The following is a 20,853-nucleotide window of genomic DNA, read 5'->3' as shown; positions in this document are numbered from 1 at the left end:
TTTTTATTATTACAATTACAAACGTAGAAAGTACTTTGAATCATGTACGTGATAATTATTAGTCAGATTTTTCTGTAGACAAAATTTTAATATATGTAATATAATGATAATTTTTTGTAAAACATATTAATTGTATTCTGTGGCCATTGACGAATTTCTTTGTATGTCTCGTGATATTTATGTTAAAATTACATTTTATATATATATATATACAAAGGCTCCTCGCATATATTGACAACAATTAAATAGACTTATATTGTTCAAGCTCAACGAAAAATTTAAAATTTCTTTAAAAAAGAAAAAAAAAATACATCACAAATACAATCACAATAATACAACAAAAATGTAAATTACCCGTCTTTTCATATAGCACGTACCACTAGTGGCGGAGCTAGAAATTTCAATGAGGAGGGACAAATTTGAAAAAAAAATTGAGAAAGGGGGCAAAATGATAAAATACGCACTTGACTAATGTTGGTATGAACGACAAAACGGGCTCGTAATATTTGGAATGACGACGACTTTGAGCTCCAGACGACGATCGTGAAGAGTCATCTCAAACTTGACAGAAATTGATAATAACAAATTCGTAAGATAAAAAATAAAAAAATAAAAAAATTTCTCTGAAGACGAGATCTCTATGATGATTAAGACCAAAAACGACGACATCAAAATAATTAAAATCCTGATAATTGTTTTTTTGGACGGAGAGAAAAAAACAATTAACCGATTTTTTGTTAAAATTACATTATTTTTCACATAAACTGATTGTGTTTGACTTAGCTTATTTGTTTTTAACTTTTTTTAAAAATCCAACTGTTTTAAAATGTTTAGTAAAAACATCTTTTAGTAAAAATTGAAAAGTGCTTTTGCAAAATATAGAATAAAATTGAAAAACTAGATTTTTGTAGCTTTTGTAAAAAATAATTTTTTTAAAAGCATAATCTGAAAATGCTTTTTTTAAAAGCAAAGTTATGTCAAACACAATTAGTATTACTTTCTCTATTTCTTGTTCTACTGAAAAGCTTTTTCTATTTATACAAGTCAATTTCAAATCAGTATTTTTCAATAAAATTATTGTATTTTCATATATATATATATATATATATATATATATATATATATATATATATATATATATATAGTAAATTCTAGTATACACTGTTTTCCCTCATTAAAGATTTTATATATATACCTAACGTCTAGAAAAGCCCTTAAAATACGGACAATTGGCAACAAGGGACTTCAGATCAACAGTTTTGTCGTGGCTGTGTTTTGTTTTTAGGGTTTGGGAAATGAGAAATTCACTTCTTAAGCAATCAAAAACAATATGTCATCCACTAACACGACATCGATAATGGCATACCTAAACAAACATATTCCTCCAAACTGCTTCAAATTCCCAAATTCAGCCCCCCCATTTTCCTTCCTCTTGTTTTGTTGTTTTTGGTTTGTTGATTATATTTTGTTCTATAACAATATAATCAATAATATACCTGCGAGGCTGTGATTGCATTTTATTATCTCTTTAGGGTTTTTGTGAGGAGAAATTGTTTAATTTGCCACAAATTTCATAATATTTTTCAATTTTCCACCAAAACGCTAATTTTTCTCAAAATGCCACCATCTATGTCAACAATGTTGACATCTATGTTTGCTCTTCACTATTAGATGTCAACATTGTTGACATAGATGGTGGCATTTTGAGAAAAAATATCATTTTGGTGGAAAATGAGAAAATGTCATAAAATTGGTGGCAAATTAGACAATTTCTCTTTTTGTGAGCCCTGTATTATACAGTCACATCAACCGTTAATTTTTTTTTTTTTTTTAAATGACATCAACCAAACGATCTACACATATTTAGCGCTTGCTTATGTATATTCGTGTGAAATTAAATTAATATGGTCCATGTGAATTTAAAAAGCCAACAAATTGATATTTAGTATGGAATTGACTAGATAACTATATTTTTTTTAAGACTATTAAATCAACCACCCAAAAAAAATAATTTCGAGTATTATAGCAAACTAATCACTTATGATTATAAAAATCAAACAAAATAATAATAGATAATTGGGAATTATTAAATTGCATAGAAAACCTTAAACTCATTCAAGAAAAGAAAGAGACGTCGTCATCATTCTTTATAAAGTGTTATAATTGTTCTATCACAAGTAAAGATGATCATATGAAACTCGGTAAATGGGATCTCATGGTCCCATTCCATATTTTGTAAGAAATGAAATTCACGGAACGGTAAAAAATGGTACCGAAAAACCCCTTTTAATATAACCATTTTCCACAGTACCGTGAACATTCGATACCATATTTCGCAATTTCGAGATTTTCATATTTCTCATACTTTTTTCCCTTTTACTATAATCATGAATGCAATTAAAAAAAATTCATATTTTCAATTAAAAAATACAACTTAAAAAATTGGTACTAGATGGTGCTAAATAGGGATCAAAGTTCCGTCTCATTTCTCGGATGATTCCAGGACAAAAATTCCGGCACCTTTCATAATATGAGTAATTATATCGAATACAGTAATGGCTGCATATATATATCATTCGTTTCTTGATTTACATGAGTAATTGCACGCTTCATTAATTGTTTTTTTTCTTGCTAATAAATACGACTTCTTTTTTGCTGTTTGTTGAAGGGCAAAACAGGTATATACAATTATAATTGTTCGGGCGTGCAGCTAGATTTTATCATTTTCTCAAACATTGGCTATATACAAATATAATAGTTTATTTTAGGCTAAAAATCTACAGTACCCAAATAATTATGTGCAATTTTAAGAAACGTTTAATATATTATTTGAAATTATGAAGGAAAAATTTCGACTTTGGGTGGAAGCGAGCTCAAGCTCAAGCTCGCCCCCAGGACCCCATAGAGCTCTAGCTTGAGATCGGCTTGGCCCGTCCGCGCATGTTCTACAATGTTGAGTCACCGATGGGGACCAAGGTAAGTCCATACACATTACTGAATTCACATATTCTTCTATGTGGTACGTTTGCAAATTCATTCCCCTTCATAACAATTTCATATATTCCTTCACAATTTTGCGATGTTTTTCAACATATTTTGAGCATCACTTTTTCATTCAATTTAGCTTTGATTTCGGAAAATGAATAACCGCCTCTAGAATATTTGATACAAAAAGAGCTATCAATTGACTTTAATCCTTTGTTATGCCGTCATTTTTCGAATGAAGAAAAACAACCCTTCAACAGCAAAAAAATGACACGCGACAAGAACTTGGATAAGGGCAAGACCAAAGAACGTCGTCTAAGCAAACTATGGCCAAGTTGTGGTAAGCCACCGAGCAAGGCCATAAAATGCCATCTAGTCGCACCACTGAGCGATACATAAGACTTTAGGATAGAGATACTCCGCCCCACATTTTTTTAGTAATAAAAAAAAAATTAACTTTGTAGATTAAAAGAACGAATAATTAACAAAAAAGAAAAATCTAATTTAATTTGGCAACGAATTCTAAATGTTGTATCTATCAACGTTTTATTAAAAAAAAAAAAAAAAAAAAAAAAAAAAAAAAAAAAAAAAAAAAACCTATCTGAAACGTGAAATTGTGATATACAATTTGAGGATCAATTGTTCTATACAAAACGCTTTTTTTTTTTCTTTTCAATAAACTATGAGAATGTTAATTTGGCATCAAACTGAAAGCATAGAATATAACTTTATCATTAAAATTGAGGATATATTCGTTTTATTAGGATAACACCCTGACGACACTTTTTAACGATATTCTCCAAAAATAGTACAAAGGTTTCAATTATTCTTTTGTTTTGCAGCTTATAGAAATATTGTATAATTCTGATAGTTTTTTCTTCGATTTTTTTTTTCTTCACTTGAGCAATGAACATAAATGAGAAAAGGTGGTTGGTTCTTTGTTGCCGATGGTGGTCCCTCGTTTTTTTATCTTCTTTTAATTTACCAAATTTAATAGGATCCAATCTCTAATCGATTTGTGACCCCTTTCCTTTAAATCATCATTAATTGACGACCGAAAAGCAAAGAGAAAATGAATACGATAATCATTCTGAAAAATTGTCAACTTGCTAAAAAGTATGATCAATGATTTTAAGGGCATATATAATACAAAAAATTAGAAAAATAGCCAACTTAAACGTTTGATATTGCTAAATAGCCAAGGTTTGGTAAATATTAAGTAAATCGCCATATATGATGACGTGACTTAATATGACAGTGGCTATTTACTTGATATTTACGTTTGTAAATATATAAAAATGGCTATTTACCTACTATTTACCAAATTTTGGCTATTTAGCAATTCTCAACGTTTAAGTTGGTTATTTTGCTAAATTACCCTATATAATATGTGTATATATACAAGATGAAGCCAGGTATATATAAATATCTATGCTATAAGAATAGTTATAGCCTACATAATAAACTAGGTGAAAATAAATAACTTTTTATTCCGAAATTATAGAGTATGTCTGATGCCGTGATTAGTCCCACAAATTGCAATGTTGTTCCATTTCACCCATGAAAAATTAATTGGGTTCTCAATAAAAGAATTGAGTATTTTAGATATTCTTTTTTTTTTTTTTACTTATAAAATTAGCTAAAAGTCATAAAAAAAAATATCACATTTTACTTAATAAAGCCTTTTAAAATATGGACATGCTATTAATATATAGTGAAATATAGAGGTACATACGATATTCCTAAAAACTAGGAAAATAGTCTCCATCGTATTTCAATTAAATACATATAATATTTTGGTACAATCAAATAAGCTTCTTGTGTGGTACCTAGGATAACCTAGTGGTAATTCCACACCACCTCCTGTGTGGAGGTCGTGGGTTCAATCCCCACAAAAAAAAAATAAGCTTCTTGTTGTTCTAAATAACAAACTTCTCACAACGGAGACTAGTTTAGTGATAAGCACCCTCCCTCCTTAAATCAGAACAAAAGTTAAAAAAAAAAAACAATAATTTCTAAGGACTTGTTCTAATTTAAAATACAAAAAATTGGTTACGTAAGCTACCTAAACTATAAGAATTGTAAATTAGCCAACCTTTGGTAAATACTTTGTAAATAACCAACTTGCATACGTGGCAGCATATTAACTACCTTTTTTACATGTTTGGCTGAGTTAAATAAGGCTTTTACTAATCTGTTAATAAGTTAACTTGGCTATTTACAAGAAATTAACCAAATGTGTGCTATATCCAATTCACTATAACCGTGTGGCTATATAACTTAATAACCCGTTAAAATATTGATTTACGAAAGTGAATTAGAACTTAAATAATCAACGAGGTGTTGAAATTTGTTATTATATTGTTTTTTTTATACGATTATTGATTTTTTTTTAGGAAGAAATGTTTTCTGCAGTAGTAAATAGAGAACCATTACAACAATAGAAAACCTATCTAGTGATGAATAGGCTCGAAACAAAGTTCATGAAAGTCCGAAGAAAAAGTGGTCGTGACAACACGGTGAACAAATAGAAAGCGCGACATAAATTAAATAAATAAAATTGCAACCTTTTAGGATGTCTCGGGTCCTAGATGCCGTCGAGGAGACTTCAATCTTATTTATATATTTCTTTGAGTGTTGTTGCCTCGGTCACTATTTTGTCATCGATTCCACATCGAGCTTCGAGGAACATGAACTGCTGAATAAATGGTGCATCCATGCCATCATGCTCTCACCTCAATCAGAAGCTTATAAACTCCAAAATATAGTATCTTACACTTCAAAATCCATTTTTTTGTCAAATAATAACATGTTTTACTTTTATCTCCAATTAAATACTCTTATTTTATAAATACATTATTTTGCTAGAAATTAATATGCTTAGATAATAATAAATATAAATTTAAAATATTTTATTGGGTTATGTGAAGTTAAAAAAATTAATTCAAGGGTAGTTTATCAAAGTAGTCGTTAGCAAACATTGAATTGTAAACTAGCCAACATTTCGTTATTTTTGCAATCTTAAAATTAATGAAAATAAATAAGTTAATAAAGACATTGATACCCTTATGGTTACTAGCCCACATTTTTATTTTTTGAGTAACATAATAAAAAAAAAGAGAAAAAAAACAAAAAACTGAGAAGCAAAAAAATCATTTGATCAATAATAAAGTAAATAAGTAAATTAATAAAATACCATGTTTTTACCAATTACTCTCTCTCTCTCTCTCTCTCTCTCTCTCTCTCTCTCTCTCTCTCTCTCTCTCTCTCTCTCTCTCTCTCTCTCTCTCTCTCTCTCTCTCTCTCTCTCTCAAGCATCTTATGAAAAATGAAACAAAATTGAACTATAAAAATAAATACCATTATGGAACGAGAGAGTGAGAAAGAAGATACTGAATTATGAAATTTAAAACTTAGAAAAAAAAGTGTTTGATAAGAGAAAACTAGAGAGATAATTATAAATATATAATATTTTTTAAATAATACAACAAAATTAAAATTAAGATTGAAAAATTGATTTCATTGTCACGTCACACAAATTGGCTATTTTTCTAAGGCTTTCCAAGTATTGGATATTTTGTAATCTCAACGTTTTAAGCGGTCTAATTTATTTAGTCCATTATGAATTTGTATGAATAGTAAAATATTACAATTGTCGTTGAATCAGAGATAATTCAACTTCATTGCGTCACATTCTTTCCATTTTGAAATGTTTGTACGATCCATACATCACTTCTAACTGTTCATTTTCTCAATGATTTAGCTTACTTGCATTTTAATACATTATATCATTTTTTGGCAAGCACTTTGAAAATATACGAAACAAAGAGAATAAATTATATTTACCATCCCTAAAATTTCACCTAAGCTTCATTTTTACCAATTAACTTTATGGCGCATTATTAATAGTCTTTTAAGTATCAAAAGGTCTAACTATGCTCATTTAGCGGGACAATGCCTAGTTAGTCTCTTGTCAGGTTTGGAATCTCTCGAACGATCAAAGTTGGCTAAGGAACCGAGCTAATGATTGTTACATGACACTGCTTCTTGTTCGGTTAAAAAATTTGCTCTCTTTCTCGGCTTTAAAAGGAGTTTATTCTTCCCCTTTTATCACGATTCGAAAATCATTTTGGAACTCCCGAATTCCTGGTTCTTACTCCGATTTTTTTTAGCCTTCAGAAGTTTAGAAAAGTTATCTTGGCTTTTCGAGACAAAATATATGACCAAATCCTTCTACGTACGTGTTCTAAAATATTAATCGAAAAAACGATGTAACACATAATGCAACGCCTATATTTTTTTTTTGGTCATGTTAGTCATTTATATTTGAAGTCCAATAGCTATTCCTGAGAAATATTTCATTTTTAAATGGATGGAGAACTACTTTGGTCATTCCGAGACAAATTTGCATTTTATTATTATTCTAATTTTAATTTTGAAAAGGTAACAAATGTGACTGGTCTAGAAGAAGCATCTTTTTACAACGGAAGCTCAAGTTTGCATCAAACACATGTATTATGGAGTAAAAAGGTACCCAAATTTGGATGTTTTCTACATGTGCTATTCTTCTATTTATTATTATTATTTTTTTTCTCCGTATTTCTCTGACAACGATCCATGCAATCATTTTAATATATTTTTTAACATGGACACGAATGAGCCTCGAAATGTCACGTATTTACAATTCTCATGCACCACAATAATACGTATATTATTTTTTTGATTGCGATCTTACGCTATCGCTGTGTCATTGTTGCAGTGTACCACAATATATCTTTCCTTGTATGTTTTCTTCTGAACGTTCTTGGCAATTTCTAGCTCAGTTATAATGATACTTCATTGACGAAGTCGAAAAAACGAAAACGTCCTATCGTTATTTTCCATATTTTCTTATCCTTTCTCAGTCCAAAACAAGGAAAAAGAAGACAAAAGAAGAAAAAAAGGATCCTACTTAGTTTTAGCTTAGACCTTAACTTTATTTATTCATGTTTGGTGTAGGGAATTATGACTAATCATTGAAATTACAACGCAGAAAACACACACACATCCACACATACGTACGGCATGTAGTTCCTATTTATTTATGATTTTTTTTTTGTTTTCTTCCTAATACTAACTGTCGAAATGGAATATTAAACAAACTATAAGTTTCACGGTAATATATATATATCTAGTTTGGAGAGTGTACTTCAATACTACAATCCGGTTAGTTGATTATTTACCATGGTTAACTAACATTAACTGACTAAATGTCTCACCGCATGCAAAGTTGAGCTAGTTAAAGAATGAGAAGGTTTTGGTAATCAACTATATATACTATGCGACTATTCGTTTATATTTCCAAGTTCGATCAGATTATCAATATGGTACATTATTTTGAAGTGTATTAATTTAACTAACTCTAGTTCCACATCAGAATTTCCCAAGAAAAGAAATGAGTCTACGTCAAGCAATACGAGTATGTGTCATTGTTCGCAGAAGGGCTCGACTTCCTCCGGTGTGGATGCAATTACAAAGCAACCCTTGAATGGTTGTTCGGAATATATATCTGGGCTCAGATTATTCAAACCAAAGCACTTCAGATAATACAGTTTTTTTTTTTTTTTTTTTTGGAAAGACATTTCCGCTCCCGTGATGGATGACATTAGTTTCTGAAAGGTTCCTTTGGCTCGTTGGTATAGTTGGGTCCAGAGCGACTCTACTCTGATACTCTCCATCTCCAAATCTCGCGTGCTTTTTGGCTTCGCTTGCCCTTAGGCCATTATTAGGACGAGGAATGTTCAACTATGTGCTTTCTCTCAAACGGACTCTCTTCATCAATTGGATTGCGACTCGTTTAAATGGCCAAACATGAAACGCAACTCTGCGAGATTTGATACTTTTGTTCCTACGATCTTCCTTTTGCTTAAACCCGTCTTGTGTCTCTTTTTTTTTCGCAACCTTCTCTAGCTTTGTTTTTCCTTGTTTTCTTTTCTTCGGCTTGCTCTAATCTGGTCTTCCGTGTGTTTTCTGAATCTTGTTTATATGAAAAATCATACCTCTGCCAACTTTAGTAACGAAAATATCTTTTTATATAGAGATTTCTTTTCTTTTCTTTTCTTTTCTTTTCTTTTCACGATTCCAACCAGTTCATTGAACATATACTTTTTCTTCTTATGAATTGTGCCAGCTATCGGGACACATTCGAGCTTACCACCTACAAACTGTACACTAAAAATAAATTTGGAACAGAAATTCACCGAAAGTCTTGCTTCGTTACAAAGCTCCCACGCAAAAGTTTTCCGGTGAGACATCAGCGGAGACAGACATTTGGGTCCTCTTCGTCAGAGTCAAATTCAACCTGCCAAACAAAAATGAATTAAACCATATCTTGTACAGCTATAACAAAGAGAAAACACGTAAAGCCCGAACTCTTGACAGAGATCACAGATTCAAATCCAGAGAACTGAACAATAATAGTAATAATTAAAACCCTCACATTCTCATCCTTGTACCATCCTCCATGGCAATCCCGCTTCCACCCAGAAGCTGTGAACTTGAGCTCTCTCTCCTGCCATGCCCGGCCCTTCCAATCCTCTCCAGAAACACCCTCGCCGGAAGTTTCTGCGGCGAGAGATAACGCCGACGAGCCCGATTCTCTGCTCCCACGCCTATTTTCGTCACGATAGTCTCGCTTTATCGACGAGGCTTCTCGTCTTTTTTTCATCACTGGATTACTGCCATTGACATTGGAAGAAGAAGAAGAAGGTCCGACTCTTCTCCTCGATTCCCTTTCCTTCAGCCTCGACTCCGCGGCTCGGTGGCGCGATCCTTTACAATGTGTCTGTATGGAAAAAAAAAATTAAGAAATTTAATTATCTTAATGGTGATGTTTTTCATACTGAAATTACTGATCGATCAGCTCAGCAAGACTGGGTAATGTCTCTAATAAAAGTTCTCCTCAACAGATCATTGTATAAAATGAGAATCATTTTATTTTGCCTCTTGAATGTTATTTGTTGTTTTAGGCAATGATGAATCAAATCAATGATAAACATTTCAATCATAAACCAACCATTTATCGAAGATAAAAAATAAAACTCTCTCGAAGTCATTTTAGGATATAGACACCATGTATTTAAGGTTCCATCCAATATGAGGTATTTTTGTGTTTGTGGCAACGAAATCGTTAGAATCAAGAACGAATGCGAAATATATGATACGGAGTAAAAAAAAAAAAAAAAATACAAATCGAAAACATACAGAGAACATGAGAAGAGAATCGAGGACGGGATTGTGAGGGCAGACGAGACAAGCGAACTTTCCATTAGAGAGCTTCTTGACGGAAGAGCTCTCATCAATGGCTTCTTCGGCCACGAGATCCTCGACCCGTCTCTTCCGTTGTTGAGCTTCTCTTCCCCAACTATCTCCTCCGAACACGCTCATCTCTCTCTCTCTCTCTCTCTCTCTCTCTCTCTCTCTCTCCCCGTCTCTCTCTCTCTCTCCACACCAACTTGTCGTTTCTTATCTTTTCACTGTCGTTTATTAAGGCCTTTGAGGCCCCAGCTTAATGGCTGATTTAAGGCCCGCCTTAGACCTTACTTTTCAACCTACGAGACCTTACTATAACCTCTTCGATACATTGTGTTCAAAATCTAATAAGTCAAAACTGATCTGAAAGTATGATTTTTTTTTAGAAAATGGTGGCAAAAATATCCAAAGTTTGAATATATTTGCATTTTCTTACCTATTGTTTCAAACCTACGGGCAAAATACCTACCTATTGTTTCAAACCTGTCGCGGGTTGCGCGCCGTGCGCCGCGCCCTGAGCGCCGCGGGTTATGCGCCCCCTCTTGAAGAGGGGTGCGTTCCTAGTCCCACATGGACGCCAAAGGACCCTTCTAAGGCCCTCAAACGCCTATATAAACCCCCTCCCATTGAGGGGAAAGCCATCGAATAAATTCTCTTCATCTCCTATCGACACGCTCGATTTCTTACTCTTCTCTGCTTCTCTGGATGCCATATTTGGCCTGAAGCAGATTCTCTTCCCTCTCCCCCGTTCTCAGAGGTTCCGAAGCACTCACGGGGACTTCCCGGACGTCGCTCCCTCTGACCGAACGTTCTCCGGTGCTCAAGCACGCCCCAAGGGTTCTCGACTAGAGTTCCCCTCGCGCGTCTAACACGCTAGACGCATACGCGATCTCCGAGGTTCTGAGACGTTGCCGAGGACTCCTCGCGCCCCGTCTCCTTCGTCGAGTACGCTTCTCCGCCGAGGTTCTACGCCTCATACTGCGTCTTTCACGCTTGAACTACGTTCTGACCTGATCCCACGCACGGGTACGTAGGCAGCCGACAACCAAGGCACGGTCACTCCTCCTCCTCACCCCCTACCTCTCCCGAGAGGCGGGTTGATCGGAGAAAACCCTAGCTCGAGACTATCGAGTTCACACTCTTGGCCCGGGTGCGATCACTTGGTCCGGCCTTGGATCGAACCGCCCGAGGTTTTCAATAGTTGTTCATTTTCGTGCGACAACAGTATTATGATAGCTGCCTTATTTGTATGTGTATTAGTGTTGTGTTTGCAATGTATCTTGGCCTGAATGGATAGACCGAATGTTTGTAATCTCGTGTTTGAACTGTATTATGATACTTGAAATGTATCTTTGAATCTGAGACCACTGGTTTGTAATATGTTGAAATGAAATGTATTTTGATAGCTGATTCTTTGAGACCAAACCAGTTTGAGACCACTGCTTTGTGTTAGTATTGAGCTGAGGAGCGAGCTGTGCTGAGGAGCGAGCGAGCTGGGGAGCGAGCTGAGGAGCGAGCTGAGGAAATGTATCTTTGAGTCTGAGACCGACTGTTTGCTGAATGGATAGACCGGTACTGTTTGTAATCTGTTGTGTGTGAATTGTATTACGATTCTTGACCAGACCAATGAACATCACAAAAGGCAGCAATTGTAGTGAATTAAACCAGACCAATAAACATCACAAAAGGCAAAGGCAGCAATAATAGTGAATTAAACCAGACCAATTGAGCAACAATAACATAAAAAAAATCCATAATTGAGCAACAATAACATAAAAAAAAACATCCATAATTCAGCAACAATAACATCATTCTACAGCTGATCTCTGTTGTCTCTTTCTTCTCTCAATTCTTTTGACTGTTTCCAGTGCCGGATTTTCCTTGATTGGTCTACCTCTTTTTTTGGTTGCTTTGACCTGCAATAAAACAACTTCTATGTTACTTAACCTCAACAATAATTCAGTGTACAACTAAAAATATTCGAGACTTCGTACCAGTGGGGTTTTGCTTTTACAAGTTCGTTTAGAGTGTCCCCTTTCACCGCACACACTACAGTGGTTCTTCTGGCCTCTTCTAGGGTATTTTGTTGCATCTGCAGGGGGTGGTTCATCAGCAGATCTGTTCCTTTTCTTCTTTGGTCTGCCGGGCATGACATGGTCTTCAGGAAGCTCGATGGGGTTTAGTCCAGGTTCAGGCCAGTTGTCAGGACTGGTCATCGGCTGGATGACACCACTGTAAGCAGCGATGTATGCCTCTCTCTTGTATGATGGATCTATGAAGTCCATAATATTTAACCCGGATGACCATATACAAGAGAGGGCATGATGACATGGTAAACCTTCAGTCCAAACAAGGTTAATTCAGTCCAAAATTAAGTCAAAACATTAACAAGGTTAACTAACTCAAACATTAACATACCTGTGAGGTCAAAGCTTCTACATGAACATGTCTTTTCTTTGAGGTCAACAACCAGTGATTAAGCACCCATGAATGTGACTTGAAACTTGCCATTTCCAGCTGGAGTAGGCATACAATACCTAATTTATAAAGACCATACCATTACAGATTATTACAAAATAATTGCAAAGAAAGAAAAAGAAAGAGATAAACATTAAAGATTATTTACCTTGCTGATTTTTTGTACAACTCTATAATGGCCATAATCCTCTTCCCCACGTCATGCTTCCACTTAAGTACAGCTTGGCGTTTGGTTTCAAACCGACACATCAACCAGAATCTTATTTTTTCTAAGAGGGTGACAATCGGCTTGTCTCTGGCAGGCAGTATAGTAGAATTAAAGCTCTCACACAAGTTATTAAGGAGCATGTCACACTTTACGTATTCTCTAAAGTGTGACTTGCTCCATTCTCTAGGGTTCTTCTGAGCTAGCCACTCATATGCTGCTGTGTCTTCTTCTTTGAGCTCTCTCATTCTCCTCAAGAATTCAGCTATTGTTGTAGCTTTTGCACACCCCCAGAGCATCTGTTTGAGCAACAAACCGCCATGCTCTTGCTTGAAGTTAGCATGAAGATGCCTAACACAGAATCTGCCTTCAGCACCTGGAAATGTCTCGGCCAAAGACTTTTCCAGACCCTTCTGCCTGTCACTCATAAGAGTGAACACTCTAGGGTTTTCAATCTGCAAATCTTCACTCAAAAGCTGTAGAAACCATCCCCAAGTAGCAGTGTTTTCTTTTTCTACTACTGCAAAAGCTACAGGGTATTGAGAGTTATTTGCATCTATTCCTACAGCAGCTAGCAACATTCCTTTGCAATAACCCTTCAAAAAACAACCATCAAAGCCTAACAACGGTCTACACCCTTTGTTAAACCCATCTTTGCATGCTTTTAAACAGACATATGCTCTTTCAAATATTCTTTTCCCATTCACCATTTTAGTTTTCAAAATAGCAGTGCTTCCTGGATTTGTAGCCATCAACTGCCTACAGTAGTTATCAAGAATGGCATACCGATCCTTTATAGAACCCTCTAATACCCTCCTAGCCTTAGATTTTGCCCTGTAGAAAACTGTACTTGATACATCCTTGAACTTTGAAGCCTTTGTCATTTCCCTAAAGCTCGGGAAATCCATATTGGGGTTAAGCCTAAACTGATCTAGAAAATGATTAGCTAACCATTGACTATTAATCAACTTATTATCAAAAACAATCCCACAGTCATGCTCATCCACTAGAGTGTTAATTCTGACTGTTTTAGACTCTGAATGAAGTCTTCTTGCATACAATGTCCATGGACAGCCTTTTCCCTTACACACTGCTCTTAGCCGACTCTTATCGTTGAACATAAACCTGAACTCCCTATCTCCCCTTATAAATTCTTCTTTTAACACATGCCTCAGATCATCAATTGTAGGAAACTCCATACCTATTTTAAATTTGAAATCTTCTGTCCTTGTGCGTGGATTGTATCGTTGCTTACTCTTCTTCACGGTATCTTCTTCTTCATCGCTACAAAGGTTGTCCAAGTCGCTCTCGTCTCTTGCTTCATCAGAGTCGTCACTGCCCGCCTCTCCTGGCTCTCCTTCATGACAGACCTCATTGACTATGTGCCACCAAGGCCTGTTCGTGTTTGCCATGTCTTCTTCGTGTTCCCCAGGATCTTCGAACTCTTCCTCCGCGAGATCAAAGTCTTCAACTCCGACAGCCTCGTCTTCAGGATTGTTCTTCGTCGCCATGTAATCTTTGTCTACGCCAGGATTCTTAGACGACTCAGGCTCGTCCATCGTTCGTTCGTTCGAACGGGAATTTGAACGAGAAATTAGGTTTATTTTGTCTCGTTATGTTTATTTGTTTTTTTCTTTCTTAATTCGTTCTTTTTTAATAAAATGTATTTAATATTTCGGAATTTCATTCTTTTAATACAACTAAATCACAGATGATGACATCTGTAATACCCATCCAATTTAACGCCACAGGTAGTAACGGAGTTGATGAAATATAACCTTAGGTATTTTGCCCGCAGGTTTGAAACAATAGGTAAGAAAATGCAAATATGTTCAAACTTTGGGTATTTTTGCCACCATATGGCCATTTTTTTATATGTATTTTTACAAAAATATCCTTCATAATATATTTTTTTTTAATTTTTTTTGTATTTACTTAATGGTCACAAAAGCAAAGTTAGAGATTATTTTTCGTTTGGTCTGCGAAGTAATAAAAAATAAAATAAAACAAAATTTGGAAAATTTGATAAATCGGGAAAAAAATGGTTAGAAGAATTTGGAAATTTGTTTGAAGATTTATTGCCATTTTGTCTTTTTATTGACATAGATATCAATAAATCTTCAAACGATTCTGGAAAATTTTTTGAAAATTTATTGACATCGTTGTCAATAAGTTTTTTGGAAGTCAATAAATTTTCAAAGAATTTGGTCTGTTGAAAATTTATTGACATATAAAAAAAAAATATTGACAACGATGTCAATGAATCTTCAAAGAATTTTTCATAATTGTTTGAAGATTTATTGACATTCATGTCAATAAAAAACAAAATGTCAATAAATCTTTAAACGAATTTCTAGTTTTTTCAAGTCTATTTTTTGTTTCCCAGATTTTTCATAATATTAGGTATATACTAGGCTTTGGAGAGAGTGGAAGCGTGAAACACGCTGATATGGACATAAATCTCTCTCTCTCTCTCTCTCTCTCTCTCTCTCTCTCTCTCTCTTCGCCTCTAAATTGATTCATCTTCTTCTCCGTCAAGATTTATGTTCTTCTTCTTCTTATTTATTTATTTCTTGTTCTTCTCCATCAAACATGACAAAAAAAAACACCAAAACTCAAACCCAAACTCGAAAGTTAAAAGCCATGACCAGTAAACCTAAATCTTCGTCGATAAATGGAGAGAGGCTCGAAACGAGATTGATTCGGATGCGTAGTTGTTGATTTTTGTTTGGTTTGCTTGTAATTTTGAACCTACATCCAGATTTTCTCAGTTTCCAAAAAAAAATTGTAATGTCAATAAATATGATAGATTGTTAAATCACGTAATGTACATTGTTTAATTGTGTAATTTCGTTCCTCTCTTGCTTATTAACGTGTATTATCATTAAATAGCCCAATAGGCTGATTGTTAGATGGGCTTTATTATTTAGGGTTTAGTTAGAGTCTGATTAGGTTTTCCTGATTGTATGTGTATAAATACCCCTTTATTTGTTAATGAGAATTATTCATTCCACATATTATTTTGCTTTTATGGTATCAGAGCCACAAAATCGCAAACCCTTCCCTAAACACCTCTAGAATTCGTGACCAAACTCTCATGGCCGATTCTAATAATTCCAGCTTTACTGGAAATTCCTCTAAGTCTGGTGGAATTAATTCTATCAACCCAGGCGAAAATTCTTCTCTTTCCCATTCCATTAATTTCATTACTTCTCATAAGCTGAATGGAAGTAATTTCATGGAGTGGTCTCAGCCGCCAAAGTCTCAACCAGGCAGCCCTAGAGCTTCATCTTCAACTCAAGATCAGATTTCCTTCTCTAAAGACAACTTAGAGCAATTGTTTAAGCTATGGTCATCTCATCAGCCCTCATCAAACCTAGCACACAAAGGTATTCATGTAGCAGCCCTAAAAACCACCCTAGAAAATTCCAATCCATGGGTTTTAGATTCAGGTGCTACAAACCACATGACTGGCTCATCTTATCTTTTTCACACATATTATCCTTGTTCTGGTCATGAAAAAGTAAAAATTGCAGATGGTTCTTTTGCTGCAATTACTGGGAAAGGTTCAATTATTTTATCCCCATCAATGACCCTATTAAATGTCCTTCATGTTCCTAAACTTGCCTATAACCTGATCTCTGTCCATAAATTGTCAATTGATTCACAATGTAAACTCACGTTTGTGCCTTCTTGTTATGATTTTCAGGACCTAAGCTCGGGGACGATGATTGGCAGTGCTAAAGAATATGGAGGGCTCTACTACTTCACATCTGAGAACACCTTGAGTAAACAAATTCAGAAACCAAATTGTTCTAGTTTATTTTCAGTATCTGATGAAATAATGTTATGGCACTTTCGTTTAGGTCATCCAAGTTTTAGTTATTTAAAGCATTTGTTTCCTTCTATATTTCAAAATAAGAATATTGATCTTTTGCAATGTGAAGTTTGTCAATTAGCAAAACACAAAAGGTCTAGTTTTCCTACTTTGAAATATAATCCATCAAAACCTTTTGCCTTAATTCATAGTGATATTTGGGGACCATCACGTGTAAAAAATATAACTGGTACACGTTGGTTCATTACTTTCATTGATGATCATACTAGAAACACATGGATATACCTTTTAAAGGATAAATCTAAGGCTGAAAACATGTTTAAAACGTTTTACAAAATGGTTGAAACTCAATTTAATAGCCGGATACAGATTTTAAGAACTGATAATGGTAGAGAGTACTTTAATAAAATCCTTGGTGAGTTTTTAATTGAAAAAGGCATAATCCATCAAAGTTCTTGTGTTTATACACCTCAACAAAATGGAATTGCCGAAAGAAAAAAATAGACACCTACTTGAAGTTACTCGAGCTCTAATGTTTTCAATGAATGTTCCAAAACGTTTTTGGGGAGATGCTTTACTAACTGCTGCATATCTAATTAATAGAATGCCTAGCAAAGTTCTTAGCTATAATACTCCCATTAAAACACTAAAAACGTATTTTCCTGAAAATAAATGTTTCACACATCTTTCTCCAAAAATATTTGGGTGTACTGCCTTTGTTCACATTCATAATCATGAATGAGGAAAATTGGACCCTAGAGCAATAAAATGCATCTTTCTTGGTTTTTGACCAACTCAAAAAGGTTTTAAATGTTATGATCCCAGCTCGGGTAAATTCTTTGTAAGTATGGACGTCACATTTTTTGAAAACAAACCATTCTTTGAGAAAAACTCTCTTCAGGGGGAGATAAATGGTAATGAAGAATGTTTTTGGGAATTAAATCACACCTTACCTAATTCTGTACCTTTACCTACACGTGTGCCCAATGTTATTTCATCATCTAATGAAAATAGAACTGATTCAATTGAGGAACCAAGTACTGATTTCCGTGTTAACTCAAGAGTGCAATCAGAGAATGAAGTAGAAACTCCAGCATTGTCATCATCAGAACCGAGCTCAGGCCAAGGTAACACATCTCCTATCATCCATAATTCACCCATAGCCATTGAAAGGAGTGATGAGTCAGAAAGCCTAGATGAGTCAGAAAGCATAGATGAGCCTATTGCACTTAGAAAAGGAACCATAAATTGCACCACTAGAAAAGCCGAAAAGTTTCCCATGTACCCTTTATCTAATTATGTCTCATATCAAAACCTTTCTCCTACCTTTAGAGCCTTTACCACTAATCTTATGACTGATGAGGTTCCTAGTTCTATACATGAAGCTCTAAGTAGTCCTAAGTGGAAGGAAGCTGTTTTAGAGGAAATGAGAGCTCTTAAGAAGAATGAGACTTGGGAGATGACTGAGTTACCTAAGGGAAAACAAATGGTTGATTGCAAGTGGATCTTTACTATCAAGTATAATGCTGAGGGAGTAATTGACAGGTACAAAGCAAGGCTGGTTGCTCGTGGGTTCACTCAAACCTATGGGCTTGATTATGAGGAGACCTTTGCTCCGGTTGCCAAGCTCAACACAGTCAAAGTTCTGCTCTCTCTTGCCGTGAATCTTGATTGGCCTCTACGACAATTTGACGTCAAGAATGCCTTCCTCAACGGAGAACTAGAAGAAGAGGTCTTTATGCAGCCCCCTTCGGGATTTGACCAGAATACAAATGGGAAAGTGTGTTTCCTAAAGAAGGCGTTATATGGGCTCAAGCAATCTCCACGAGCTTGGTTTGGCAGATTTACAAAGGCAATGAAGGATCAGCAATACACACAAGCCCACAGTGATCATACCATGTTCTAAAAACACTCTCTAAATGGTAAACTCGCCATATTGATTGTTTATGTGGATGACATTGTGATGACAGGTGATGATGAGGCTGAACTCAGCAAGTTGACAAGGTTCCTAGCTCAGCAATTTGAGGTGAAAGATCTAGGAAGCCTTAAATACTTCCTAGGTATGGAAGTTGCCAGATCATCAAAGGGGATTGCAATCTCACAAAGAAAGTACGTGCTTGATCTACTCAAGGAGACAGGTCTACTCGGCTGCAAACCTGCCTCTACTCCAATTGATCCAAACCATAAACTCTCAAAGTCAGATGGTGAGGATCCGGCAGATAAAGCAAGGTACCAAAGGTTGGTTGGAAAGCTCATTTACTTAGCTCACACTCGGCCTGACATTGCCTACTCAGTAAGTCTTGTAAGTCAGCATATGCACAACCCCTCCAATGATCATCTAGAGGCAGTGTATCGCATTCTTCACTACCTCAAAGGAAGCCCAGGAAAAGGAGTTCTCTTCAAAAAGAGTGAGGGGAGGCAGATTGAAGTATTCACAGATGCTGATTATGCCGGGTGGTTAGATGACCGGCGATCAACATCAGCATATTGTACCTTTGTGTGGGGTAATCTTGTAACATGGAGGAGTAAGAAACAGGCTGTTGTGTCTCGGAGTAGTGCAGAGGCTGAGTTCCGAGCTATGGCCCAAGGTATTTGTGAAATCCTCTGGATCAGAGGCATCTTGAATGAGCTACAAATCAAGTTCACAACTCCTATGAAGCTATTCTGTGATAATAAGTCTGCCATCAGCATTGCCAACAATCCGGTTCAACACGATAGGACCAAGCATGTGGAGATAGATCGTCACTTCATCAAAGAGAAGCTAGAAAGGGGAGAAATCTGCATGCCATTCGTCCCAACATCAGAACAACTAGCAGATGTTCTCACCAAAGGGCTCTACAAGCTGAAGTTTGAAGACTTTATAAGCAAGTTGGGCATGATAGATATCTTTGCACCAACTTGAGGGGGAGTGTTAAATCACGTAATGTACATTGTTTAATTGTGTAATTTCGTTCCTCTCTTGCTTATTAACGTGTATTATCATTAAATAGCCCAATAGGCTGATTGTTAGATGGGCTTTATTATTTAGGGTTTAGTTAGAGTCTGATTAGGTTTTCCTGATTGTATGTGTATAAATACCCCTTTATTTGTTAATGAGAATTATTCATTCCGCATATTATTTTGCTTTTATAGATTATTGATGACCATGTAAATAAACTAGGTTGACGAAATATAAAAAAAAAAAAAGTTAAATAGATATTTCATTGAGTGTAGTTTTATACAAACAAATATAAGAAGAGATTTGTAACTAACTAAGCCACTTTAAACATGTGATTTTGGATCTAGCCTATGTTTGACAATTTTTAGGGAAATAACCAAATAGCTTATGTGGCAATAATTAAGTCTGATTTACTCTTATTTATTAACAAATTCGTCACTTTCTCTCTCCTATTTTTTTCAAATAATTTTTTTTGCATCAAAACTTCAAAAAATAGATCCATTGTGTTTGATGAAAAATTATGTTTAATGCATCATATTTACGTTTCCATTTATTTTTTTGATAATTTCAAAAAATTTCAGTTATTTCCATATTTAATGTAGTAATGTGATTTTTCTACATCTATGGTATTAAACATGATTTTTCATCAAACACAATGGATCTATTTTTGAAGATCTCGGCGTCATGAATCCGTAGGATTTGGAATCACTCAATTTCGAGTTCATATGAGATAGATATGGTTTTTTGAATTTTTTATGTAAAAAAAGTGTAGGAAAAAAATAGGAGAGAGAAAAATTACGAATTTGTTAATAAATAAGGGCAAAACATACCTTAATTATTGTCACATAAACATGTTAGCTATTTCCCTGAAAGTTGTGAAACATGGGCTAAAAACAAATTTCATAGTTTCATTTTTGCTATTTTGCTACACTGCCCATATAAAAAAGTCATACTTTTGGATTAATTTTGATATATTAGATTTTGGTAAAAAAGTATTGAGGATGTCAAAGTTATAGTTTATAGGAATAATTCCTAATTAAAAAATAATGATATCGTGCTCATTTAAACTTATCCCTTACCGTTGATGACTTTTATATTAAGCTAAACCTAAAATCCATG

The 20,853-nt window shown here is 34.8% G+C and overlaps 1 protein-coding gene and 1 pseudogene across 1 annotated transcript; both read right to left on the bottom strand.

Moving 5' to 3' along the window:
• Positions 1-8,355: 8,355 nt before the first annotated feature.
• Positions 8,356-10,480, bottom strand: LOC149389310 (uncharacterized). The gene is made up of 3 exons (XM_089621885.1): positions 10,228-10,480; positions 9,464-9,808; positions 8,356-9,325 (listed from the first exon to the last, which is right to left on the bottom strand). Exons 1-3 carry the CDS (start codon positions 10,408-10,410, stop codon positions 9,278-9,280), a joined length of 576 nt encoding a protein of 191 aa, XP_089478011.1. The 5' UTR covers positions 10,411-10,480; the 3' UTR covers positions 8,356-9,277.
• A 1,603-nt stretch (positions 10,481-12,083) lies between these two features.
• On the bottom strand, positions 12,084-14,517 carry LOC149389309 (uncharacterized; annotated as a pseudogene).
• Positions 14,518-20,853: the final 6,336 nt, after the last annotated feature.

Source organism: Urtica dioica, chromosome 8 (assembly GCF_054948205.1).
Source record: "Urtica dioica subsp. dioica isolate 48M chromosome 8, U.dioica_male_clone48M_v1_H2, whole genome shotgun sequence".
Taxonomy (NCBI): domain Eukaryota; kingdom Viridiplantae; phylum Streptophyta; class Magnoliopsida; order Rosales; family Urticaceae; genus Urtica; species Urtica dioica.
The sequence above is the reverse complement of the archived record's forward strand: the minus strand, read 5'-3'. Positions and strand labels throughout refer to the sequence as shown.